Source organism: Pogoniulus pusillus, chromosome 9, assembly GCF_015220805.1.
Source record: "Pogoniulus pusillus isolate bPogPus1 chromosome 9, bPogPus1.pri, whole genome shotgun sequence".
NCBI classification, from domain to species: domain Eukaryota; kingdom Metazoa; phylum Chordata; class Aves; order Piciformes; family Lybiidae; genus Pogoniulus; species Pogoniulus pusillus.
The window spans coordinates 38084808-38112102 of NC_087272.1; the positions used below are offsets into that span (position 1 = coordinate 38084808).

Sequence of the window (27295 nt, forward strand, 5' to 3'; positions counted from 1 at the left end):
ATCTCCCCTGGCACAGCCTGAGGCTGTGTCCTCTTGTTCTGGTGCTGGCCACCTGAGAGAAGAGAGCAACCTCCTCCTGGCCACAACCACCCCTCAGGTAGTTGTAGACAGCAATAAGGTCTGCCCTGAGCCTCCTCTTCTCCAGGCTAAGCAATCCCAGCTCCCTCAGCCTCTCCTCGCAGGGGAGAGGGAAACTCGGCCCTCAGCAGCCAGGGGCCTGAGGGAGCTGCCGTTCGTGTCAGCGACGGCGAGTGGGCCGAGGCTGATGTGCTGCTGAGTGAGGGAGGCGTGCAGACGTCCCTCGCACCCTGCCTTGGCCTCAAGGCCGCGGACCAGCGCCTCCCCATCGACCCGATCCGGCAGGTTGTCTGGCTGCCTCTACCCGCTGGTGAGCAGCGCCAGCACCGCCGCCCGCAGCGCTCCTGCCCCGGGCAGCGGCTGCCGCCCCTCACGGCCGAGGGTTGCGGCGCTCCGCCAGGCGGCGCTGTGGCAGCCGCTCGCCGCCGGCCGCGTGCCGGGCGGGCTCCGTGGGGCGTCCCGGGCGGCGGTGCCGCGCCGCTCTCCGGCACTCTCCCTTGGCTGCGGGAGAGAGGGGCGAAGCTCCCGCCGCGCTGGGCAGCGTCAACGGGGCCATGTTCCCTCTGTGGAAAGCCGTTCTTTCGGAGAGCCTCCTGGGTAGGTGGCGGCGGTGCCGCCCGACGGGGCTCTGGGGGGCTGTGAGGGGTCGCGGTGGCCGCGCTGCGAGGCGGCTAATGGCGCCGGTTGTCCTTCAGCCCCTTCGGGGGACCCTGCGGCCGGGCAGCGCTGGGGACTCGACAGGGAACGGCCGGTGGCCGTAGCGAGGCAGTCCCTGCCAGGGTGTCGTGGGGCTCACCGTCGGTAGGGAGGTATTGCCACTGGCAAGCTCCCGCTCTGGCAGTAAAGAACGGGCACTGCCGAGTGCTTTTCTTTGGGTTCTTTGCTCCCTTCTAGCACCAGGACGCCTTTTGGCTCTTGGATCAACCTAGGATTTCTTGCGTGGTCCCAGCTGAGCGTGCAGGTGTTTGCAGAGCCGGTGCGAGCCGAGCTGCGCTGCCCAGAGCGAGGCACGGGGGCAGGGTGGTGCCCAGGCCGCGGTGCCAGCCCCGCCGGCGGGGCAGCCCCTGCGCTGCCCACGGACAGCGGCAGTGCAGTGCTGGGGCGTCTAGAGAAGGCGTCCGCAGGGCAGAGCGGCGCAGCCATGTACTACAGATCGTCCACTTAGCCACTGATCAGTCCTTGAGGAGCTCTGTGCCTCGGTGGGCTACCGATTTAGCTAGCATCGTTCCCTCTGGGCACCAGCCCTTTCCTAGGCTGAGTACTTGTCACTGGAGAACAAAGCAGGAGCTGCTGCTGCTGCTGAGCGGGGAGAGAGTTGCTGGCTTCTCAGGGGTGTAGTTCTCAGGAAAATCGGGGGTGTCTGAAGCATAGGAAGTTCCATGGAAACACGAGGAAACATTTTTTTCACTGCCAGGGTGCCAGAACCCTGGAACATTGCTGTCTACAACTACCTGAAGGGGCATTGTAGCCAGGTGGGGTTGGTCTCTTCTGCCAGGCAACCAGCAATAGAACAAGGGGACACAGTCTCAAGTTGTGCCGGGGAAAGTATAGGCTGGATGTTAGGAGGAAGTTGTTGTCAGAGAGAGTGATTGGCATTGGAATGGGCTGCCCAGGGAGGTGGTGGAGTGGCTGTGCCTGGAGGTACTGAAGCCAAGCCTGGCTGGGGCACTTAGTGCCATGGTCTGGTTGACTGGCCAGGGCTGGGTGCTAGGTTGGACTGGATGAGCTTGGAGCTCTCTTCCAACCTGCTTGATTCTATGATTCTATGAACAGGCTGCCCCGAGGGGTTGTGGAGTCTCCGTCTCTGGGGATATTCAAACCCCACCTGGATGCATTCCTCTGTGATCTGGTATAGGAGATCCTGCTCTGGCAGGGGATGTTGGACTGGATGAGCTTTCCAGGTCTCTTCCAACCCTTAACATTCTGTGCTTAGGTGATTATTTGACTTGAAATAGCAAATATTCATGGGGAGTGGCTATTGTTGTTTGAACTGCTGTCAAATACTTTGGATGCTCCACATTTGGAAGTATAAAGTGGTATATTTACAAGTGATCTCCAGGCAATGATGCTGTTGAAAATATAGGGTTGGCTTTGTGTTTGTTTTTTTCAGGCTACATTTCATGGTCTCTTTACCATGCCTTGCCACCGATGATCTATTACTTCCCCCTTCAGACACTGGCACTTACAGGCCTGGAAGTTTTTGCTGTTGCCTTCTTTTCTCCAATATTGCTGATAATTGGCCCTTTTTGGAGGTTGGCTAACAATAAGTACATCCTAGCTCTTCTGAGACTGGCTATGGTTGGTAAGTATGTGCTGTACTGTGTTAAGTTCCATCTTGGTATCAAGACATAAAAATAAGCATCCCAAATCACCTCACAGTTAAGATTATCCTGAAAAGAGACAGGAATAAAAAGTTCTTGCTCTGCCAAACTCAGGCTTTTCTTCTTGTCTCAAGCTTTTAGATACTGCTTCCATTGTGTTGAGGTTTTGTTTCAACCAGTACTGCATAATTAAAGACAAATCTCATTTCACTTTTAGTTTTTAGACCAGTGCTGCATAATAAAAGACCAATCTCATTTAACTTCTATTTCTAGAAGCTTTTAAATTAGTGCAGGTCATGCTCAATAGGAAAAATGTTTTCAGTATTGCACAGTGCAGGTGTTTTTCTTATAGCACTTCTGTGTCTGTGACAAAGGATAGGGACAAGATGTTACAGAACAGGCTATTATAAAAGTGATCTGCTGTGAGTGAAGTGTTCTTTTTGGTAGGCTTAGTTTATGAGGCTGTTTTTTCTTCCTAGGATTATTTTTGACCCAGCCAGTCACATCACCACAGAAGGCTATTAAATTGGTGAAGCATCATTTCGCCTGTGTGAATCTATTCTGACTACTCCAAACAGTCTTCTTTTCATTCAGGTGCTTAGAGATGACCTCCAGAATGAGCTGTTCCATCTCTTTTCCAGAGATGGACATGAGTCTAACAGGCTTGTAATTTCCTGGGTCTTCCTTTTTCCCCTTTTAGAAGACTGAGGTCACAGTGGCTTTCTTACAGTCTTTGGGTACCTCCTGTTCTCCAGGACCTTTACAAATGATGGAGAGAGGCATAGCAATACCATCAGGCAGCTCCCTCAGCACTTGTGAGTCCATCCCATCAGGGCCAATGGGTTTCCTAGAATTGTGTTAGTGCTTGGAAGGGACCTCTAGAGATCATCCAGTCCAATTGCCCTGCCAAAGCAGGATCACCTAGGGCAGGTCACACAGGAACATATCCAGGCAGGTTTTGAATATCTCCAGAGAATGAGACTCCAAGATGTCTCTGGGCAACCTGTTGCAATGCTCCATCACTTTCACAGTCAGAAAGTGTCTCCTTGTGTTGAGGTGGAACCTCCTGTGTTCTAGCTTGTACCCATTGTTCCTTGTCCTATCACTGGGCACCACCAAAAAGAGCCTGGCACCTTCATCCTGACCCCCCACCCCTTAGACATTTATAGGCATTGATCAGATCTCCTCTCAGCCTTCTCTTCTCCAGACTAAACAGCCCCAAGTCTCTCAGTCTTTTTTCACAGGAGAGATGTTCAAGTCTCTTAATCATCCTTGTAGTTCTCCATTGGACTCTCCCCAACGGAGAGAGGGTTTGCAAGTGTCCAGCTTGATTTCATGTTCTATCTAAAAGATACTACCACAAGCAAGAACAACCTCCCCTTGTGGTAGTGCTTGTTTGCATACATGTCTTCAGACAACACAGAGTAAATCTCTGTGTTTGGATAGATGTATTTACACTCGGGGTGTACTTGCTCAGCAACAAAAGGTGTGTCTGCTGTAAGCAGGCAAACCCACGTTGGCTTTTATCTGGTTGGCACAAGTGATGAAAGATTTGAAGAGGCAAAGTCACAGATTTCAGCACAGTTTAGAAAGAGAAATCTCTGTGCATTGTGCATGCAGCCTCTGCTGAAGTCTGTACGAATTCATCTGCACCACACTTTGATTTCAGTTTGCCATCTTTGCTCTAAGCTTTGCATCTTTTACTCCAGCAGAATGAGGAAATAGCTGGAGGATTCCTAGCATGCATTGCCAGAATCAGCAGCTCCATTTCAGGCCTTCCTTGCTTAACATCTTTTCAAGTCTGACTCATACTCACTTAGCAAATGGCTGGTAGCAAAACACTGTTGCTTCTGCTGCTGTTTGTCACTGGTCCTGTGCCAGAATTAGCCCCAATGACTGAAGCCATGAGATGTGTGTGACCCATAGTCACCTGAACTGGAAATCTGCTAGGAGAGTTTAAAACTACTGATGAAGGCAAGGTCACTGTGCCCTGGGAAATAGCAGAGATGCTTATGGACAGTTCATTTTGCCTGCCAAGAGCAACTCCAAGACCAGATACTGAGCCAGGGAAAGCCTTGTTCACACCCACTGAGACAATTGCCTGCTGATTCTTGTGCAATGTGTGGTGGCTGCTCCTTTCTCAAAGGGATGTGGCTTTAGCCACAGTGCACTTACATAGCTTAAGAGCCAATATAAGTGCATGATGACAGAAGCCATATCTGTTTTAGAAGGACCAGTCACCATGCATGATTTTATGGCTTCTGAGTTATGTAAGTGCACTGTTTATTATCACCTGTATATTCAGAGGTTAGAAGGTGATCTGCTAGAGAATAATACTATGGAGAAGGACCCAGAGGTCCTGGTGGACAACAAATTATCCATGGGACAGCAATGTGCCCTCATGGCCAGGAAAGTCAATGGGATCCTGGGGTACATTAAGAAGAGTGTATCCAGCAGATCGAGGGAGGTTCTCCTCCCCCTCTACTCTGCCCTGGATTATTGCATCCAGTTCTGGGCTTCCCAATTCAAGAGGGACAGGGATCTACTGGAGAGAGTCCAAGGGAGGGATACAAGGATGATTAAGGGATTGTAGCACTGCCTGATGGGGACAGGCTGAGAGCCCTGGGGCTGTTCAGTCTGGAGAGGAGAAGGCTGAGAAGGGATCTGGTCGATGTCTATAAATATCTGAGGGCTGGGGATCAGGGAGGAAGGGACAAGGACAGCTTCTGCTTACTTGTGCCCTGGGATAGGACAAAGGGCAATGGATGTAAACTGCAGCACAGGAAGTTCCACCTCAACACGAGGAAGAACTTCTTTACTGTAAGGCTGACGGAACACTGCAAGAGGCTGCCCAGAGAGGTTGTGGACTCTCCTTCTCTGGAGACTTTCAAGGCCTGTCTGGATGTGTTTCTGTGTAATCTGTGCTAGATTCAGTGGTCCTGCTCTGTCAGGGGGTATGGACTCAAAGATCTCCAGAGGTCCCTTCCAACATCTAACAACCTGTGATTGTATCCTATTTATGGAATCAGTGATCATAAACACTTTAAGGCAATCACTGCAGTCCTGGACAATTACATCAGGTTTTTTCTTTGTTTGTTTGTTTACTGAAAATGGGAACTGCTAAATGTCATATATACTCCATTCCTGTCTGTACCCAGTGTCATAGAATCATAGAATCATAGAATCATAGAATCATAGAATCAACCAGGTTGGAAGAGACCTCCAAGATCATCCAGTCCAACCTAGCACCCAGCCCTAACCAGTCAACCAGACCATGGCACTAAGTGCCTCATCCAGTCTTTTCTTGAAGACCCCCAGGGACGGTGCCTCCACCACCTCCCTGGGCAGCCCATTCCAATGCCAATCACCCTCTCTGTGAAGAACTTCTTCCTAATATCCAGCCTATACCTACCCTGGCACAACTTGAGACTGTGTCCCCTTGTTCTATTGCTGGTTGCCTGGGAGAAGAGGCCACCCCCCACCTGGCTACAATGTCCCTTCAGGTAGTTGTAGACAGTAATAAGATCACCCCTGAGCCTCCTCTTCTCCAGGCTAAACAGGCCCAGCTCCCTCAACCTCTCCTCATAGGATTTGTGCTCCAGGCCCCTCACCAGCTTCGTTGCCCTTTCTTCGTGTCTGTCTATACCCACTTTCTGTCTGTACCCCATTTCCATCTACACCCACATTTCTTTGCTATGGTTAAAAATGTGTCACATATTTTCAGATGAATGGTGCAGCCAGGCAAATTGCAGACAAGATTGAACTCATGCACAGGAAATCCTTGTTTCCTGATCCCACTTGCCCATTAAAGCAACCTCTCTATGTGTGTGTCTGCAGGAAGCTTAGCATCATACCAGGCACCAAATGCTGCTGTTAGACTGTTCATCTTGGCTGCTGGTGTTTCCTCATCATTGATGGTTCAGACAGTAACGTGGTGGTCAGGAAACAGTTTACAAAGGTATTTTCTTTTTTTCCTGATGGAGTTCTAAGTGATTAATTTTTCCAACTGAGAATTTTTCCTCAAGAGTGTCACTTTTGCAAATGCCAATTCTTACAGGTTCATCAGGATTTGGGGCTTTATGCTGGGCAAGATAATGCTCCTTGTCCTTCGCATCTGGTACACATCACTAAACCCAGCCTGGAGCTCACCAGCTGCCAATACTGCCATACTGATAGTGGGCTTTGTAGCAGCAGTGGAGAGAATTTGCTCAGGTAAGCATTTTACAGCACAGAAAGCAGTTATGGAAGTACCTCTCTGTGTGACAATGGGGTTTTGATTCTTTGGGGTTTTAATTTCCCCAGTACAGTCTGGGTTTAGAATCACAGAAGCATAGAATGGTTTAGGTTGGAAGGCACCACAAAGATCATCTACTTGCAACCCCCTTGCCATAAGCAGGGACACCTCCCACTAGAACAGGTCGCTCAAGGTCTCATCCAACTTGGCCCTGAACACCTCCAAGGAGGTTGTGGAGCACAGAATCCCCCAATGTGGATCACATTGGGGGATTCTGTGCTCCACAACCTCCCTGGGCAACCTCTGCCAGTGTCTCACCACCCTCACTGCAAACAATTTCTTCCTAACATCCAGTTTCAATCTCCCCTCTGCCAGGTTAAACCCATTCCTCCTTGTCCTGTCATTACAAGACCTTGTCAATAGTTCCTCCCCAGCTGTCCTGTAGGCCCCCTTCAGATACTGGAAAGCCACTACAAGATCTCCTCCTTTTAGACCTGATGAATGAGCATTACAGACATTAAAAACCAGGGGATACTTCCTCATGCCCATAGCATGGCAGAATCAATATCACAATTCATACAAGCTGTAGAAGTTGGTGTTGGAACTGCCAACTACTGGCAGTATCAATAATGTGACAGTAATGCAAACAAAGGCATAACCTAAACCCACAAAACCAGAGTGGATTATGCTCATTTCAGCATGAGACATCTGTGGCATTTCTGTTGTTTTCTTAACACAGTCTGCTCTTTGAGTTTCTCTAGCAGTGCATATTCTTTGGCAGAGAAGGGGGGACAGGACAAAGCTGGGGATCAGCTCATGTGATGAACAGAAAGGAAGAGTGGACAAGTTGTCCTGGTCAAAATTTGTCTGAGTCCTTGAAGTGTCAGGGCAGAAAACACAGCAGTGGGGGCTGGCATAGGCTAAGCACACTCAATAACTGTGAAGTTGTTACTGACAAGGGAGACAATGAGGTTGGGTTGGTTAATTAAAGCAGCTCATGTTAAATCTTCAGGAGTTCTTCCTTCTCAGTAGGACCTCAATGAATTAATTGAAAGATAAGGCCTTAGCTGTGAATAAATGAGTATAAATTGACATCATGTGTATTGTTGGTACACTTGCATTACATGACATTAATTAATGTACAAAGAGAATCTACTGCAGGAGAGTAGGAAAGGAATCTGTCCTCTAGGTAGGTGACAAGGCAACATGTCTGTGCAGCTAAAGGAGCTGCTTTCTCCTTAGCTGAGAGAGCATCTAAAGTGCATGGAAAAAGGAGAATAGAAGAAGGGGAGTTTATTTCTGGCTGCTTCAGAAGTGTCAGGTTTTGTTCTTATCAGAGTTTAGAGTTTCAGAGAACAGAATCCTCTGAACAAATTCTAGTAACTTTTCTGCTGATTTTCCAAGGAAATGCTATCATTTAAGTTCCAGTAGTGTGAAGAATAATGATAGGGGCAGGCTGTCATTTCCTGACAGAGCTAGAAATAGGATGAGAGATCTTTTTGTCTTACTGATTTCCACAAATGATCAGATGAGTTACCTTTCGTTCCTAGTAATTAAGAATCATAGAATCATAGAATGCCTTAGTTTGGAAGGGACCTCAAAATGATCCAGTTGCAACCCCCTGCCATAGGCAGGGACACCTTCCACTAGAACAGGTCACTCAAGACCTCATCCAATCTGGCCTTGAACACCTCCAGGGAGGGAGTATCCACAACCTCCCTGGGCAACCTGTGCCAGTGTCTCACCACCCTCACTGCAAAGAACCCTTTCCTAATGTCTAGTTTCAATCTCCCCTCTGCCAGTTTAAACCCATTACCCCTTGTCCTGTCATTACAAGACCTTGTCAGTAGTCCCTCCCCAGCCTTCCTGTAGGTCCCCTTCAGATACTGGAAGGCCACTATAAGGTCTCCTCAAAGCCTTCCCTTCTCCAGGCTGCAGAGCCCCAGCTCTCTCAGCCTGTTCTCAGAGCTGCTGCAGCCCTCTCAGCATCTCTGTGGCCTCTTCTGGACTCGCTCCAACAGTTCCTTGACCTTCTTGTGCTGGAGGCTCCAGAACTGCACACCTCCAGGTGAGGTCTGAGGAGAGCAGAGCCAAGGGGCAGAATCCCTCCCTTGCCCTGCTGCCCACACTGCTCTTGCTGCAGCCCAGCACAGGGTTGTGTCTGGGCTGCACTCACACTGCAGGCTCCTGTTGAGCTTTGCATCACTCCAGACCCCCAGGTCCTTTTCCTCAGGGCTGCTCTTAGCCATTCCCCACCCAGCCTGGATCTGTGCTTGGGATTGCACTGACCTAGATGCAGGACTTCACTCTTGGCCTTGTTGAATGTCATGAGGTTGGCCTGGGTCCAGGTCCCTCTGCCCTCTATCAAGTTGACTGTTGACAGCTTGCTGTCATCTGCAAACTTGCTTTATTCTGATAATTTTATGATCTTGGCTATTTCTTTTTCTCAGTAACCTTTTCTAACAGGATTTGACAGTTTGCTCAGCTATATTTCTGTTCTTATTCTAGGTGGAGACAAGAGGAAACAAGAAGCAAAGAAAACTGGTAATGCAGTTAAGGAGACTGTTTCCCACCCTCATTGGCTTCTGTCAGGGCTTGCTTTTGGCAGCCTCATGTTCCTCACCCTCTGGATATTTGGAGAGGTCTCATTAATATCTAGATGGGCAGTAAGTGGACATCCACATACAGGTCCAGATCCTAATCCATATGGGTAAGTGTTTGGTGTGGTGGTGGTTGGTGGTGTTGCTGCAGCAGTAGTAGCAAAACTGTAAGCAAAACCTAATGCTTTAGTGGATAACAAACTAATGCTTGCCCAGATGGTGATAGGAGAACTTGCACAGAGTAAAATGGGTTCACACAGGGGACATGTGGATTCATTCTTGCTATCACACACCTTTGAACCTTGAATCTATACCAATCTTTATTTTTTTCTAATAAAGAATGAGTTCTATTTCTGTAATAAAAAAAAATATCAATTTGACACACTGGAAAAGAAGAAAACTAAATGAGGACTGAGGCTGAAGGACTTACAAATGAAGTGGATGTATAATATGCAGTAAATGAGTCTGGTATTTGACTGGAGAGAGGAGATGGTAGGAACTATTGCACCTTGTGTGCAGATAAAAAAGAGTGAACTGTGTGCAATATTCAAAGATATACTTTTGATTAGTAAGGACTTAGTCTTAATGCTCTGTGTTGCTCACTTGGGTTCCAAGATCTAGAGACTGGATTAGTTACTCTGAGTTCCAGGTGAGGCAGGTAGTAATTTGGAATTATTATACATAAGAGATGGCCAAGAGTGAAAGAGGATCCTACAGCATCTGACAAGAGAGCCAATGGCATCCTGGCCTGCATCAGGAGCAGTGTGGCCAGTAGGACAAGGGAGGGTATTCTGTCCCTGTGCTCAGCACTGGTCAGGCCACACCTTGAGTGCTGTGTCCAGTTCTGGGCTCCTCAGTTCAAGAGAGATGTTGAGGTGCTGGAAGGTGTCCAGAGAAGGGCAACAAGGCTGGTGAGGGGCCTGGAACACAAACCCTGTGAGGAGAGGCTGAGGGAGCTGGGGGTGTGCAGCCTGCAGCAGAGGAGGCTCAGGGCAGAGCTCATTGCTGTCTACAACTACCTGAAGGGAGGCTGTAGCCAGGTGGGGTTGGTCTCTTCTCCCAGGCAACCACCAACAGAAGAAGGGGACACAGCCTGAAGCTGTGCCAGGGCAGGTCTAGGCTGGATGTGAGGAGGAAGCTGTTGTCAGAGAGAGTGATTGGCATTGGAATGGGCTGCCCAGGGAGGTGGTGGAGTTGCTGTGCCTGGAGGTGTTCAAGAAAAGGCTGGATGAGGCACTTGGCACCATGGTCTGGTTGATTGGACTGGGTGCTAGGTTGGAATGGATGGTCTTGGAGCTCTCTTCCAACCTGCTTGATTCTATGACACGAAGAAAATACTTCTGTTTGGGGTGGATTCCTCCCTCTAATTTCCCCTGAATTCTTTTTGCCTTTTGTACCCAACATTTCAGTGGAGTGCTTCTGCTGCTGAACACAGCTTGCTTATATGTGCTGATAAACTGCCATTATTTTCAGCTGGTTGTTTTTTTACATCCAGCAAAGGAGAGAAAATAAGGGAAGATGTGAGGTAAAGTTATTTTGTGCTTAACTTGAGCTCTGCTTAAAAGAAAAGGATTACAAAGTATTATCCAACATCTTTTCTGTATGTCTAGAAGTTTTCTTTTCAACACTGTGCTTATAAAAAAATATATTAATGTGTGGTTTCTATTTCTTTACTATTAAATTAGAGGTACAGTTCTTCTGGGCTTGGCTCATGGATTGATGCTTTCATTTTGGAGCTGGTCTTCTGTCACCAGTTTTGTCTGGTTTCTTGTAGGTAAGTGCAAATCTTGAGCAGAATTTTTGTTTCTTCTTTGCTGAGGCACTCTGACCTCTTAGCAGAAAAGTAAATTGCTAGTCAAAGTGTCTTTTAATCTGTCACTGACTGTGCTATGCACATCTGACCAGTTGACTGAAGGTTACAGGCCACGTCTCCAAGTCACTGCACAGCAATGTTCTCTTCAGAAACCCCTATGGAGATTCTGCTCTCAGAAGCATCATCTCAATTCTCACCATCTTCATTGTCTAAGGCTACATGGAGGGTTATGAGATGGAGATGACACAGGCCTCTCTATTCCTCAGGAGGCACAGTAACTTGTAAATTAATGAGCACTTCAGCTGGAGGCAAGCTTGTCTCCTGCCTCCTTAGTTGCTGAGATCTGCAGGTTGTAAAATAGTATGGACATCAAAGCAGTTCTGCTGGAGCAATGTGACTAGATGACCTTCGGAGGTCACTTCCAACCCAGACCATTCTAAAGAATTCTAAGGAAGATGGCAGATAATGCACCTGACTGTGACTCATTCTGCTCTTTTCTATCCCTTCACAGGTTTAGCATCTTCAGCTGGTCTCCTTTATTTACACACCTGGAGTGCTGCTGTGGCAGGCAACATCCTTGCTGTCTTTACTACGTGTGTGTGGCCTCAGCTGGTTGGACGCTTTGTGAGCTGTCAGCATCCTGGGAAAGCCATGAGCACAGCCATGCTTGCCTATGTCCTTGAAATATTCTTCTGTGTGTGGTGTACAGCTTATAAATTTGTACCTGGAGGAATCTATGCTAGAGAGAGCTCTCATCTGCTTTTAGGTACATTTATGATTGTAACTAAGTACACATTGGCTAAGAACAGTTGACTCTGGCCAGTCTGATTGGCTCTGGCCAGCTTGATCTAGGGTAAGGTGTCCCTGCCCATGGCAGGGGGGCTGGAACTAGATGATCCTTGTGGTCCCTTCCAAGCCTGGCTGATTCTGTGATGATGATTCTATGACAAATATGCTTGCCTTAGCCTCAACTAGATGTTGGAAATGTATCTAATGTACAAAGAGTCTTTCCAAAGGCTCAGCTGCTGTTTGATTTACCATGCAAGATTTTCTATGAGAAAGTTGGTGAGACATGGAAAAAAAATTGTACTTCAGTGTTAGAAATAGTTCAAAAGGTGAAAAGGGAAAATTCACTAAGGGCAAATGACAAAATGAAAAGAAGTCTGATAGTATATGGCTGAGGAAGAGATCTGTTAATCAGTCACCCTAAAAATATGGTTACAATCCAGGGTGTGAATGCACCTGTATGCTAACTACGTGATATGGGTCAAGAACTGGCTGGAGGGCTGGGCCCAGAGAGTGGTGGTGAATGGTGCCACATCCAGTTGGCAGCTGTCACCAGTGCTGTTCCCCAAGGATCAGTGCTGGGCCCAGTCCTGTTCAATATCTTTATTGATGATCTGGACCAGGGGATTGAGTCCAGCATCAGTAAGTTTGCAGATGACACCAAGCTAGGAGGAGGTGTGGAGCTGTTAGAGGGTAGGAGAGCCCTGCAGAGGGACCTGGCCAGGCTGGATGGGTGGGCAGAGGCCAATGGGATGAGATTGAATAAGGCCAAGTGCAGGGTTCTATACTCTGGCCACAACAGCCCCAAGCAGCACTACAGGCTGGGGCCAGAGTGGCTGAGAGCATCCAGGAAGAAAGGGACCTGGGGGTGCTGGTAGTAGCTGAAAATGAGACAGAAGTGCCCAGGTAGCCAAGAGAGCCAACGGCATTCTGGCCTGCATCAGGAGCAGTGTGGCCAGTAGGACAAGGGAGGTTATTCTGTCCCCGTGCTCAGCACTGCTCAGGCCACACCTTGAGTGCTGTGTCCAGTTCTGGGCTCCTCAATTTAAGAGAGATGTTGAGGTGCTGGAAGGAGTCCAGAGAAGGGCAGCAAGGCTGGTGAGGGGCCTGGAACACAAACCCTATGAGCAGAGGCTGAGGGAGCTGGGGGTGTGCAGCCTGCAGCAGAGGAGGCTCAGGACAGAGCTCATTGCTGTCTGCAGCTGCCTGCAGGGAGGCTGTAGCCAGGTGGGGTTGGGCTCTGCTGCCAGGCAGCCAGCACCAGAAGAAGCGGACACAGCCTGAAGCTGTGCCAGGGGAGGTCCAGGCTGGATATGAGGAGGAAGTTCCTGGCAGAGAGAGTGATTTGCATTGGAATGGGCTGCCCAGGGAGGTGGTGGAGTGGCTGTGCCTGAAGGTGTTCAAGAAAAGACTGGATGAGGCACTTAGTGCCATGGTCTAGATGACTGGACAGGGCTGGGTGCTACGTTGGACTGGATGATCTTGGAGGTCTCTTCCAACCTGGTTGATTCTATGAATCTGTGATTCTACCTAAGAGTATTGTACCTCAGGTCACAATGTAGTATCTCTATAAAGTCAGAGGTTTATGCAGGTGTGATGGTTTGGGAGTTAACTGCCCCCCCCCCCCAGCTATGAAATCACCCAAACAGTAGCTGGAAGTTAAGGAATGAAGCTTAGCAAGATACACAAGCAGATAGTTACAATATATCACAAATATCTACAGCTACATGCAGCAATATACAAGTTAAAGGTAATACAGAAACACAACAGCCCTCTCAGAAACCAAAGTCCCCTGGAGGGGCTCCCAACCACCCTTCCACCTTCTTCCCACCCCTCTCCCTTATCCCAGAGTCTGCCTTAGGTGCAAGGGGAGTTTGGAGGATCAGTAAGAGGGGTTAGAAGCAGAAGGATTAATTACACAGATCCAAGCAGAAACACACACTCCAACAGAGACACATGCTCTCTGTCTTATCTATGTTTGTGTCCTTGTTTTTATCCATCTCAGCAAGCCTATGAGTGAAGCAGACACCACCATTGTTTCCTTTTCCCAGCCTATCATCTAATTTCTCTCATGAAAATATTCCAGTTGGCCTCAAAGTAGCACAAAAGGCTCTGTTACTGGGGCTGTAACATAATTCAGTGCATTATTTAGCTCTGCACTGAGAAGCAAAGTGAAGCATCCTGCTCATCTAGCTAGTCTGCATTTGAGACCTGAGCTTCATTACCATGTGGCTCTTCTTTATGCTCTGTGGACACACCAGTGTGGCAGAAACACACAGACAGGAGAAGGGGGACAGAAATTGTCAGGTATTTGCCAATGTGGAAGAAATGAGGTGAGGAAATAGAAAAGCTCCAGCAAAAATGATCACTTGATGAGCATAAGGAGGTAGAAAAGAAACCAGCTCTTTCAGAGTTTGTGTCCAGAGTTATTTTCTTACTAGTACCAACCTATTTCAGTGGCACATTTCACTGATGGCATTTAAACCTGCCAAGCTATTTTGGGCTGTGTGGCACATTTTAAAACATATTATACATGATCCTGTATTTTGTTTGTGAAGACCTATTGAATGCTGTGCCTGACATCTTACACCAAAGGTTTTGGAGCTTGTAAATGGCTTTGCAAGCACTTCCTGCCACTCCAGTTTCTTCCTCTCCATATGCATTTCATGTGTCACAGCAATCACAGGCAGGGTTTGATCAGAGAATCATGGAATGGTTTCAGTTAGAAGGGACCTCAAAGTTCATCCATTTCCAGCCCCCTGCTGTAGGCAGGGACACCTCCCACTAGAACAGGCTGCCCAAGGCCTCATCCAACCTGGCCTTGAACACCTCCAGGGAGGGAGCATCCACAACCTCCCTGGGCAACCTGTGCCAGTGTCTCACCACCCTCACTGCAAACAGTGAGGGTGGTGAGACACTTCTCTAACATCCAGTCTCAATCTCCCCTCTGCCAGTTTAAACCCATTACCCCTTGTTTTGTCATTACAAGACCTTGTCAATAGTGCCTCCCCAGCCTTGCTGTAGCCCCCTTCAGATGCTGGAAGACCACTATAAGGTCTCTTCTCCAGGCTGAAAAGCCCCAACTCTTGTAGCCTGTCCCAATAGCAGAGGTGCTCCCAGCCCTCTGATCATCCATTTCACTGGTAGCATTTAAACCTGCCAAACTGTTTTGGGCTGTGTGGCACATTTTAAAACATGATACACAGGATCCTGTATTTTGTTTGCCAAGGCCTATTGAATGCTGTGCCTGACATCTTACTCCAATGGTTTTAGAGCTTGTAAATGGCTTTGCAAGCACTTCCTGCCACTCCAGTTTCTTCCTCTCCATATGCATTTCATGTATCAGAGCAATCACAAGCAGGGGCTCAGCTGCTGTTTTTTCAGCTGATGTTTCAGAGTTCCATTACATGTATTTGTTCTGAAAGCACTCTGGGGAGTTTGTAGGAACAGTTCCCTCAGTTAATTTAATTTTTGAAGTTATATGAAGACAGCCTTTGCTAGAGGAGTGTCAAATGCTTTCTTGGGATATGCTTTGACAATAGAAAAGCTGTTGTATAAAGTCCCTCTGGCTCATTTCCTCGGAAATACACACTGCTGATTAATTCACTGAGCACAATTGCTGGGTAGGTATCACAGTATCACAGTGTCGCCAAGGTTGGAAGAGACCTCACAGATCATCAAGTCCAACCCTTTACCACAGAGCTCAAGGCCAGACCATGGCACCAAGTGCCACGTCCAGTCCTGCCTTGAACAGCTCCAGGGACGGCGACTCCACCACCTCCCCGGGCAGCCCATTCCAGTGTCCAATGACTCTCTCAGGGAAGAACTTTCTCCTCACCTCCAGCCTAAATCTCCCCTGGTGCAGCCTGAGGCTGTGTCCTCTTGTTCTGGTGCTGGCCACCTGAGAGAAGAGAGCAACCTCCTCCTGGCCACAACCACCCCTCAGGTAGTTGCAGACAGCAATAAGGTCTGCCCTGAGCCTCCTCTTCTCCAGGCTAACCAATCCCAGCTCCCTCAGCCTCTCCTCGTAGGGCTGTGCTCAAGGCCTCTCCCCAGCCTCGTTGCCCTTCTCTGGACACGCTCAAGCATCTCAATGTCCCTCCTAAACTGGGGGGCCCAGAACTGAACACAGCACTCAAGGTGTGGTCTAACCAGTGCGGAGTACAGGGGCAGAATGACCTCCCTGCTCCTGCTGACCACACCATTGCTGATGCAGGCCAGGATGCCACTGGCTCTCTTGGCCACCTGGGCACACTGCTGGCTCATGTTCAGGCAGGTATCAATCAGCACCCCCAGATCCCTCTCTGTCTGGCTGCTCTCAGCTACTCCGACCCCAGCCTGTATCTCTGCATGGGGTTGTTGTGGCCAAAGTGCAGCACCAGCACTTGGAGCTATTGAACCCCATCCCCTTGGACTCTGCCCATCTGTCCAGGCGGTCAAGGTCCCGCTGCAGAGCCCTTCTGCCCTCCAACCCAGCCACATCTGCCCCCAGCTTAGTGTCATCTTCAAACTTGCTGATGACTGACTCCGTGCCCTCATCCAGATCACACAGAGGTGCCCCTAGTAGTAAAATATCTCAGCTGATGGCACTACATGAGTTTATATTCCGTCCTAGAATCCAGTTCCTGTCTTTTTTTTTGGTGCCACTTCATTGCTTATCAAGGACTTGCAACTATTACCATGAGATTGTATATTTGTTGCTGTGCTTCTACCCTTACAACTTGTCTTTCTGGCAAACTGCTTGTTTTCTTCTGCTTTCTTGCAGGTGCAAGTGCTATTTCTTGCTTTCTCCTCCTTTCCAATATCCTGCCTTTTTCTTGCCCTGGTTTGAGTAGGGAACTGCACCAGGAAAAGTGACAATGAAAGTAAGATCATTATATTCACCATTTCTGTGCTGCTTGACTGTGATGTAACATAATGCTGAGGGGGCAGATCCCTGCTTTTCCACCAAGTTTAATGGTTTTCAATCTGCCTCCCTTTGAGAATGATTTTGTGTATGCCCTCTTCTTCACTGCACTAGCATCAGCTTCTTGGTTTGCAGACTTCCACCACAACTCATGTAACAAGTAAGGGCAATGAGAAGACACTGAGTAATTGTTATGTCATCTTCAGCTTGAAATCTGAATTACAACATGACTTCTACAGTTAATTAACTATACCACAAAAATATTAAGGACATACACCTTCTCCAGCAGAGCTTTTAACCAATTTATTATACTCCCACTTGTTCTTTGCAGTTAATTGAATCCTTTAGCCCATAAAGGTTAGGGAAAGAGCTTATACCAGTGGAAAAGGAATGACCATAGTGTATGGCAACCATTAGTGCACTAAAGTCACTTATCAGCTTTCCACATGTAGCTTTGCTTGGTTGTCTGTTCTTAAAACTGCTTCTGTTGGCTCTGGAGCATAATGCAAGCTGCTACCATATTCAAACAGCCTCCCTACCTGCTGCACTCTGTTCTTACAACAAACTGGTGAATAATTGCTCTTGTAGCTCCTAGATAAAAATGTGTGACTTGTGTCTTGGTGATAACAGTGATCTACAAGCACCACTGTATCAAGCTCTTACTTTGAGGTTCTGTAATGTGTAGGTGTAATGTAATTGCTCTTGTCCAGGTTAATTCCAGTAAGTTTGGAGTTGTAGCTTGTAGTGAGGACCTGAGAGCATTTTAGCACAATTTATCTGCCATTTGTTATCCTTTTTTGTTGTAATATGCTGCAGCTGGAGACTGCAAATCAATCTGTTTTGCTCAAGAGTGTGCTTGAGCTTCTGTGGCAGTTGGTGTTGGGATACACAAAGGTGGAGGAGTCTGCTGAAAGATTTCTGCCTTGTCCCAGATCCAAGGATTAAAGTATTTTTAATGTTGTTGCACTCCCACTTGGTACCTGAATGTACATGAGTGGAGGCAAGGGAAAACAATGGCTTCAAACAATTATTTAATGAACAGAAGAGACATGGTCAAATGTGCAGTGGTGGGACTCAGTAGGACCAGCAGAGTTAAGATCTCTCTGCTTTTCCATGGTGGATAATGATACAGGGTTTGATGTTTGCTCAGCTAGCACCCGGTGCAGGCTAATGCTAGGGACCACAAAGTTATCTGGTAGCATCACAATCCTTAGGCTGCTGGCTTGCAAGGTGAGACTAAGAACAGCTCTAAACTGCATTAGTGGAATAGCCCACCACGTGCTTAGCCTAAAAGATCCAAAGCTGGACTCTGTTTTGGAGCTTTCTGTAGACTGGAGTAGAGTTCACAATGTGAAGGGGTCATAGGCTGGATGCTTTTAGTGTTGGGTCTGCTTTTCAGTTATCAGCACGAAGCAGGCTTAATAAGACACTTTTAGGTGAGTTCAATCTTAGCAGCACCTCCTTTGAAGAATAAACCTAAACAATATCATTTTGAACTTCATCATTTTGGTGTGAAACAGGTGTTCAGCTAATCCTTTACCTCTGAGTTCCTATTGCAATACTACTATTTTGATACAGTTTTGAGATGTTTATCTTTAGTGGACTGTTTAATGTCACTGGCTCATTTTGTTGGAAGCAATGCTTATGTCAACAAGTACAGATAGGTACTATTGAAGTGCTGCAAGCATTTCTGACAATGCTAAGGAGGATCTTCTCCATCAATAAGGCTCACACTGCCTGTGTCACTACATTGGCTATGGCATTTATCTATGCACTTCAAAATGTTTTTGTTGCTACAGCCATAAGGTTGAGTGTAACACAACAGCTGTGGAGCATTTGGAAGCAGTGTTTAATGTGTTAAAGCTCTGTGAAAAAAACATTAATCACTTCTATTTTTACAGGTTTTATAATGTTATGTGTTGGGATAGAGTTTCTAAAAGGACCCAAGAAAGACCTTAGCTGTGTCTTTGAAGTAAAGAACAACCAAAAGCCACTCTTCAAAAAGACTAAAACCTATATTAAACTGGGTAAGTATAATTTTGCTTGCTGTCTTCCATGGCTCTAGGAATACTGTCTGAGGAAAAAGTAATGCAGGGAAATGTTTCTCTCAGATGTTTCTCTCAGATGTTTCCTTCTATCTGAAGGGAGGTTGTAGCCAGGTGGGAATTGGGATCTTCTCCCAGGCAACCAGCAATAAACAAGGGGGGGACAGTCTCAAGTTGTGTTGGGGGAGGTCTAGGCTGGATGTTAGGAGGACACTGTTGTCAGAGAGAGTGATTGGCATTGGAATGGGCTGCCCAGGGAGGTGGTGGAGTCGCCGTGCCTGGAGGTGTTGAAGCCAAGCCTGGCTGGGGCACTTAGTGCCATGGTCTGGTTGGTTGGCCAGGGCTGGGTGCCAGGTTGGACTGGATGATCTTGGAGATCTCTTCCAACCTGCTTGATTCTATGATTCAATGATTTGGAAATGCTTTTTTGATGCCCTAGTTCTAGCTTTAAGGATGACATATACTGCTGGAAGAGCTGTGATTCAGTTGGGGCAATTAACGAGGCAGGAATTATAAATATGTATTTATTTTTATATCTGGAAAGCCTTGCCCACAACCATATGCAAATTAGGTACATTTGGGATCTAATTTGATCAGGAAAATCTTCCCAAGGATGCTTGTGGGCAATTTATTAATTTAGGAGAACCAGAACATTGGAAAATTTTAGCCACAAAATGGCTTTGCCTCACTTACAAATAGGCAGCCTGGAGCCCTAGGGAAAGTCTCTGCTCCTCACTGTGGTGGAGGAGAAATTTCAACATAGTCCCTGGCTCCTTTGTGGCAGTGTTGGAACTGCTTGGCCATTGAGAGGCTTCCAGATCTTCCCAGGGTGCTGGGAAAGAGGCAGAGGATCTCTGACCTGATCCTGGTTCCTCTTGGCACAGAGGTTTGCAGAGGTGCAGGCAGCATCTCTTGTAGATGTGCAGAGAGCACCACGTCGGTGGCACTTCTCACCATGTTGTGAGGCACTTAAATGCCTTCTCCTGGCAAACTTGAGGCACTTAAGTTTCCAGGTAGTCCAAGCCCAAAACATCAGGGCTAAGCTGGTCTGAAGCATGAAGCAGAGCAGAACATGTTGTGCAAGAGCAGTGAGGCAGAGGCAGCTCCATGAGGCAAGAGGCTGTGAGGCAGAAGCAGCCAGGCAGAAGCAGCACAACTGCTTGCAGCTTAGCTCCAGTTCTTCTACTTGCCCAAGTGCAAAGGCTCCTTTGGCCACAGAGATTCACCAATCAAAATGGCATTTGCCAGGCTGACCATATGAGATGAACCCAGGGCTTGCTCACCCTTATTCGGGCAAGACACCAACAAGTACCTAAACACCTGTGGGTACCTGCTTACCACTTTGGGAGGGGACATAATAGCCCAAACCTTTGTTTTCCTCCCACCCTTTCTTCCCCCATCAGCAGAAGGATGGAGCAAGCCAGGACAAGCTAATGCCTTCCAGGACAAGCTGATTCACTGTGGTTGGGGTTGAGAGAGTCTATTCATCATGGACTGTAGAAAACAGAAAACAGGACCTGAGGAGAAAAAAAAAGAATTTGACATCACTGGTGATTTCTTTTTGCTGGTTGAGGAGTAGGTCTTTCTGCATCTTGGGATTTCTTCCATGTGTATAGCAAAGATAGGGATGATTTTTCAGCCCATCCAGGATGTTGATTTTGAAGCAGTTCCCTGTGACATCCTTTAGCTGCTTGAGCTGGCTGCTAGCTGGAATGGGAGGTGGCTGGCCCGGGAGCTGCTGTGTAATGTGACACCCCTCCTGCTCGATGAGGCAGTCCTGCAAAGCCTGTTGTGGCTGGCACAATCCTGACACCTTGCTGCATGTCCAGACCAAGCCTGTCCTCAGCAAATCGTTGTTGTCTCCTGCCTTTGATCTATGCCTAGCAATCCCAGCCTTCCAGATGTGTATGAGCTCTTCATTTTCCCTTAGGTCTTGAAGAGAGACTAAAATGGTTGAGGTTTTACTGCTTTTTGGCATATAAACCTCTGGAATGTATCCAAAATATGTCTTCAAGTTATTCTCTGCCATCATTTGAATTTCAGATTTCATTTCAGTTTGTCAGGTTTGGTAAAGGAACAAAAATTCTGGGGTTTAGGGCATGCTGACCATACAGAGATCAGGATGCTGAAGGTTCAGATGTTTCTCCTCTGTGTCTTTGGATCAAATCACTTATGGTTTGTGCAGCTCATTTGGAAAGTGAAGACAATATTGCCTCACCACTTTTCAGAGCTGTTTCTGAAATCCTTATGAAGGTAGTCATGAGGAGGAAGTTCTTCAGCATGAGAGTGGTGAGAGGCTGGAATGGGTTGCCCAGGGAGGTGGTTGAGCCCCATGCCTGGAGGTGTTTGAGGCCAGGCTGGCTGAGGCTGTGGGCAGCCTGCTCTAGGGTAGGGTGTCCCTGGGCATGGCAGGGGGGTTGGAACTGGCTGCTCCTTGTGGTCCCTTCCAATCCTGACTGCTTCTATGATTCTAGTCAGGTGCCAAAAGAATGTGACTCCTGAGAGTTTGTGTGGTAGAGGCAAGGTGAGCACCAGTGCAAATGGTTTGAGTATTGCCACTCAAAAACCCTTCCACTAAAGTGAGTAAAATAGTTCAAAATGCCATCCTTCACAAAGCACAGCCCTTGCTCAGCTGATTTGGTGGCACTGCAACAGTAGCTCTCATACTTCCTCATCCTGCCCAGACTTGCAGTGTTGCTCAACTTCCCCTTTAAGCACCTTTGTGTCTTGCAGAGTGTGAAATTTCTTGACCTTTGCCAATGCAAACAGCATCTACTCTCTTCTGACATTGTCCAGGATAAAATGGATTTACATCTTCCCCAGGATTATGCAAGAAAACTTCCATTTAAAATAATTCAACATCTGTTTAAAGGTTTGGTGAAAGAATAAACAGGAGTTAAAGAGAGAGAGAGGCAGGGAAATCTGCTAAGAGAGACAGGGATTGGCTGGAAAGACTCCAGTGGAGAGATATGAGGATGACTGTGGGACTTGAACATCTTTGCTATGAAGGAAGACTGAGAGGCCTGGGGCTGTTTAATCTGGAAAAGAGAAGGCTAAGAGGGGATCTTATCAATGGCTATAATAAATATCTGAGGGGTGGGTGTCAAGATGAAGGTGCCAGGCTCTTTTTGGTAGTGCCTGGTGGTAGGAAAAGGAGCACCAGGTACAAACTAGAACACAGGAGGTTGTACCTCAACACGAGGAGACACTTCTTTATGGTGAGGGTGACAGAGCACTGCAGCAAGCTGCCCAGAGAGGTTGTGAAGCCTCCTTCTCTGGAGACTTTCAAAACACACCTGCAGCTTGCCATAGGTGGTCCTGTTTGGCAGGAGGGTTGGACTGGATGACCTTATGAAGGTCCCTTCCAACTTCTAACATTCTGTGATTACAGAATGCCACTGTGTAAATGAAGTTAACTGCAGAGGGGTTTGTCATCAAATGACAGTGTGCCAAACCCACAGAGCTCTGAAGTGTACACTGCAGTTATTTGGAAGGCTGAAGGAGCAATGGGAAAGCTCTGGAGCTCCTATTACAAGAGGGCTGTGGAGATGCTGGAGAGTGTCCAGAGCAGGGCCAGGAGGATGCTCAGAGGCTGCAGCAGCTCTGCTGTGAGCACGGACTGGAAGAGTTGGGGCTGTGCAGGCTGCAGTAGAGGAGGCTCCCAGGGGACCTTCTTGTGGCTTTCCAGCATCTGAAGGGGGTCTACAAAAAAGCTGGGGAGGGACTTTTTAGGCTGTCAGGGAGGGACAGGACTTGGGGGAATGGAGTAAAGCTGGAGATGGGGAGAGTGAGGCTGGAGGTGAGGAGGAAGTTGTTGAGCAGGAGAGTGGTGAGAGGCTGGCAGGAGTTGCCCAGGGAGGTGGTTGAGGCCCCATGGCTGGAGGTGTTTGAGGCCAGGCTGGCTGAGGCTGTGTGCAGCCTGCTCTAGGGTAGGGTGTCCCTGGGCATGGCAGGGGAGTTGGAACTGGCTGATCCTTGTGGTCCCTTCCAACCCTGACTGATTCTGTGATTCTGTGAATTTGTGAAGCCTTTTAAAGCACTGCGCCAGGCAAAGGACTGCTCTGGAGATCTGGCAGAGCTCACATCTTCCTGACATCCAAAAGCTTGCAAAAGAAACTAAACTTGCTTCCACAATAGTGCAGTATATATATATATATGTATATAAAAAGTGTATACTGCAACTGCACAGGTTGGAAAACAGTGGAATGTCCACGTGATCATAGAATCACAGAACCAAGCAGGTTGGAAGAGAGCTCCAAGCTCAGCCAGCCCAACCTAGCACCCAGCCCTGTCCAGTCAACCAGACCATGGCACTAAGTGCCCCAGCCAGGCTTGGCTGCAACACCTCCAGGGACAGTGACTTCACCACCTCCCTGGGCAGCCCATTCCAATGCCAATCACTCTCTCTGTGAAGAACTTCCTCTCAACATCCAGCCTAGACCTGCCCTGGCACAGCTTGAGGCTGTGTCCCCTTCTTCTCTTGCTGGTTGTCTGGGAAAAGAGACCAATTCCCACCTGGCTACAGCCTCCCTGCAGGCAGCTACAGGCAGCAATGAGCTCTGCCCTGAGCCTCCTCTGCTGCAGGCTGCACACCCCCAGCTCCCTCAGCCTCTCCTCACAGGGCTGTGCTCCAGGCCCCTCACCAGCTTTGTTGCCCTTCTCTGGACACCTTCCAGCACCTCAACATCTCTCTTGAATTGAGGGGCCGAGAACTGGAAACAGTACTCAAGGTGTGGCCTGAAGGTGGATCTTGAGAAAAGGATCTTCAGCACAAGGGTGGTGAGACTTTAGAATAGGCTGCCCAGGGAGGTTGTGGCTGCCTCCTCCCTGTGGATCCACCCAAGGCCAGGTTGGATGAGGCCTTGTGCAGGTGAATCTAGTTGAGAGGTGTCCCTGCCCATGGTGGGGAGGTTGGAGTAGATGATCTTTGAGGTCCCTTCCAACCCATTCCAACCCAAGACATTCTGTGATTCTATGGATAATAACATTATTTTCTCTTGCTCCAAACCCAACTTTTCTGTATTTTTTTCTTTTTCAAGTCTTGTGGCTGTTTGTTGGTGTTGGTTTGCTAGGACTGGGTCTACGTTATAAAACTTACCAGAAGAAGCTGGGCCAAGGGGTGAGTAGTGTAAAAATGGTGGCTTGCAAATATACAGTTAAGTGCACATGGGATGTCTTCAGTGTGTTGCTTGGTGCTGAAGAAGCCTTTGGACCAATATTGAAGTATTCATCAAAACTACTGCAGGGGCAAACAAATGAATTTGTAATTTCCTGTTGAATGTGGTAAAAGTTTGGATCTTTGGAGATTTATGGTGCTGCTGTGAAGAAAAATGGGTTTTGAAAAGCTGAGAAGTGTTTGCCTGAGACATTGGAGCATTTTATAGAATCATAGGATCAAGCAGGTTGGAAGAGACCTCCAAGATCATCCAGTCCAACCTAGCACCCAGCCCTATCCAGTCAACCAGACCATGGCACTAAGTGCCTCAGCCAGGCTTGGCTTCAACACCTCCAGGGATGATGACTCCACCACCTCCCTGGGCAGCCCATTCCAATGCCAATCACTCTCTCTGTGAAGAACTTCTTCCTAACATCCAGCCTAGACCTCCCCTGGCACAACTTGAGACTGTGTCCTTTTGTTCTGGTGCTGGGTGCCTGGCAGCAGAGCCCAACCCCACCTGGCTACAGCCTCCCTGCAGGCAGCTGCAGACAGCAATGAGCTCTGCCCTGAGCCTCCTCTGCTGCAGGCTGCACACCCCCAGCTCCCTCAGCCTCTCCTCACAGGGCTGTGCTCCAGGCCCCTCCCCAGCCTTGCTGCCCTCCTCCTCTGGACACCTTCCAGCACCTCAACAGCTCTCTTGTACTGAGAAGCCCAGAACTGGACACAGCACTCAAGGTGTGGCCTGCGCAGTGTTGAGTACAGGGGCAGAAGAACCTCCCTTGTCCTACTGGCCACACTGCTCCTGATGCAGGCCAGGATGCCATTGGCTCTCTTGGCCACCTGGGCACACTGCTGCCTCATCTTCAGCCTACTCTCTCCCAGCACCCCCAGGTCCCTCTCTTCCTGGCTGCTCTCAGCCACTCTTTCCCCAGCCTGCAGTGCTGCTTGGGGTTGTTGTGGCCAAAGTGCAGAACCCTGCACTCAGCCTTGTTGAATGTCATCGCGTTGGCCTCTGCCCACCCATCCAGCCTGTCCAGGTCCCTCTGCAGGGCTCTCCTACCTTCCAGCAGCTCCACACCTGCTCCTAGCTTGGTGTCATCTGCAAACTCACTGATGCTGGACTCAATCCCCTGGTCCAGATCATCAATAAAGATATTGAACAGGACTGGACCCAGCACTGATGCTTGGGGAACACCACCAGTGCCAGCTGCCAACTGGATGTTGGCAGCATTGGAATGGGCTGCCCAGGGAGGTGGTGGAGTTGCTGTGCCTGGAGGTGTTCAAGAAAAGTCTGGATGAGACTCTTAGTGCCATGGTCTAGTTGGACTGGATGGGTGCTAGGTTGGACTGGGTGAGCTTGGAGGTCTTTTCCAACCTGGTTGATTCTATGATTCTATGATTCTATCTATGTGTATTTATGTGTATTCATCTATGTGCATGCCTATCTATGTGTATTTATCCATGTGTCTATCTATCTGTGGGTCTGTTTATTTGTATTTATCTGTCTGTCTGTCTATCTGTTTGTATTTTTGAGGTTCCCAAAAGAGACTTCTCTGCTATGATCTGGCCTTTTAGATTTGGATATGACAACGAAGGATGGTCTAATTTGGAAGGATCAGCTAATTTGCTCAATCAGACAGGTAATGTTTGGGGGGGGGGTCCCATCTGATTTATATTTGAGAGGGTTCACCTGCAGAGACAGAAGCAAGAAGACTTGCTGGGTAACTGAGTCCATTCGTGCATTAACACAAGAACTTGTGCAGCTTTCTCCTGAGTTTGTGAGCTGTTCCAATACAATCACTTCTGGTAAGAATCCATTTGCAGAGGTGATCACTTTAAAAAGTGTATTTTAAAGAAGTTTCCTGTTGGAGAATACATTTAGCTCATGTGTTGTTATTTGTTTGTAGTGCTGATGAGTCACTTGGCTCTAGAGAAATTCTTTGCCTAAATGAAATAGCTCTGAGTGCCTTTTAGGTCAAATTTAATGCAGTTTCCCACCTTTTTCTAGGCATAGGCAGGTCTTTCTCAGCTGCCACTTCCTTGGGATGCTATGTAGCTCTTCTGATACCTTGCAGCTAAAATATAGGGGAACCTGGCATGTTCTCTTGACAAAATCACACCTCAGCATGAAAACAGGAAGGACCACAGTGCTCTCAGGAAGTGAGGTGGCTGCACATGCTCAGCACTTCGCTAGAGCTGGAGCCCTTCTGTTACCCTGCATAGAGGCAGAAACTAGGTGGCCATGGGCATTTGTTTCAGCAACAGCAGCTTGTTCCCTTTTGCACAGGACCCTTTGGGATAGGATTTGGTAGGTGAAAGTAAGTGCAGATGTGCTGTGTAGCAGCAGAGTTGCTCCTGTGCTGCTAATCTGTGTATGCACATTATGTCTTGTGCAATGCTTTTGGAAAGGTCAGCATCAGGTGTGTGCAGGCCAATCTCATGTGTGTCTGTTTGTGTAACCTGCAGTGGCCAGAAGCTTAGGCATCCTTGTTGCCAGTGTTAAAATTTGCCCTAACTGACTTCTTGAAGGGCTTGTGTCCATCATCCCTGTGTAATCAGGAGGGAAATGATGACATTATGTAGTCATTTACAAATCACATTTAGAGGTGACAGTTACAAATGTGGAAAAAAACCTTTTCTCTTTTCTTTTCTTCCCTATTTTAGATGCAGATTTTATCACTATTATAGAGAGTGATGCCTCAAAACCTTTCATTGGAAACAATGATCCAACAATGTGGCTAGGAGAAAGACTGGGCTTTTACACAGATTTTGGTCCAAGCACAAGAGATCACACTTGGGGGTGAGTCAGCTTTCAATGCACAGTGACAGGAAAGAAATATGAACAGTACCAAAGACTAAGTCCACCAAGGACAAAAATGACTGGAATAAAAGTCACTCTGTTCACTTGTCTTTAAGAACATACTTTGATTCCTTAGCATTACACTGATGAAGTGTTCTCCTTGTTAAAAATGCTCAGGGTTTGATTCCTTAGCATTACACTGATGAAGTGTTCTCCTTGTTAAAAGTGCTTAGGTTTTGATGCCCACCACTCTAAGCTGCTTGGGCTATTGTGAGGCAGGGAATGGCATCCTGCATCCTGCCCCTTGAGGATTGGAAGTTTGGTATTATAAATAGTCTCCTGTCCCCTGTACTCAGCACTGGTAAGGCCACACCTGGAGTGCTGTGTCCCAGTTCTGGGCCCCTCAATTCAAGAGAGATGTTGAGGTACTGGAATGTGTCCAGAGAAGGGTGATGAACCTGGTGAGAGGCCTGGAGCACAGCCCTGTGAAGAAAGGCTGAGGGAGCTGGGGGTGTGCAGCCTGCAGCAGAGGAGGCTCAGGGCAGAGCTCATTG

At 48.0% G+C, this 27295-nt stretch overlaps 1 protein-coding gene across 1 annotated transcript in view; it reads left to right on the forward strand.

Annotated features, from left to right (window-relative positions):
- Positions 1-604: 604 nt before the first annotated feature.
- The window catches only part of CWH43 (cell wall biogenesis 43 C-terminal homolog), a 41770-nt gene continuing 15079 nt past the window's right edge, over positions 605-27295 (forward strand). Inside the window, exons 1-11 of the mRNA XM_064149429.1 lie at positions 605-675; positions 2189-2380; positions 6237-6357; positions 6457-6611; positions 9142-9343; positions 10919-11007; positions 11558-11812; positions 18640-18765; positions 23823-23902; positions 25476-25581; positions 26606-26741. Coding sequence (XP_064005499.1) covers positions 633-675; positions 2189-2380; positions 6237-6357; positions 6457-6611; positions 9142-9343; positions 10919-11007; positions 11558-11812; positions 18640-18765; positions 23823-23902; positions 25476-25581; positions 26606-26741 — 1505 coding nt within the window. The 5' untranslated portion in view covers positions 605-632. The remainder of the gene's footprint in view (positions 676-2188; positions 2381-6236; positions 6358-6456; positions 6612-9141; positions 9344-10918; positions 11008-11557; positions 11813-18639; positions 18766-23822; positions 23903-25475; positions 25582-26605; positions 26742-27295) is intronic.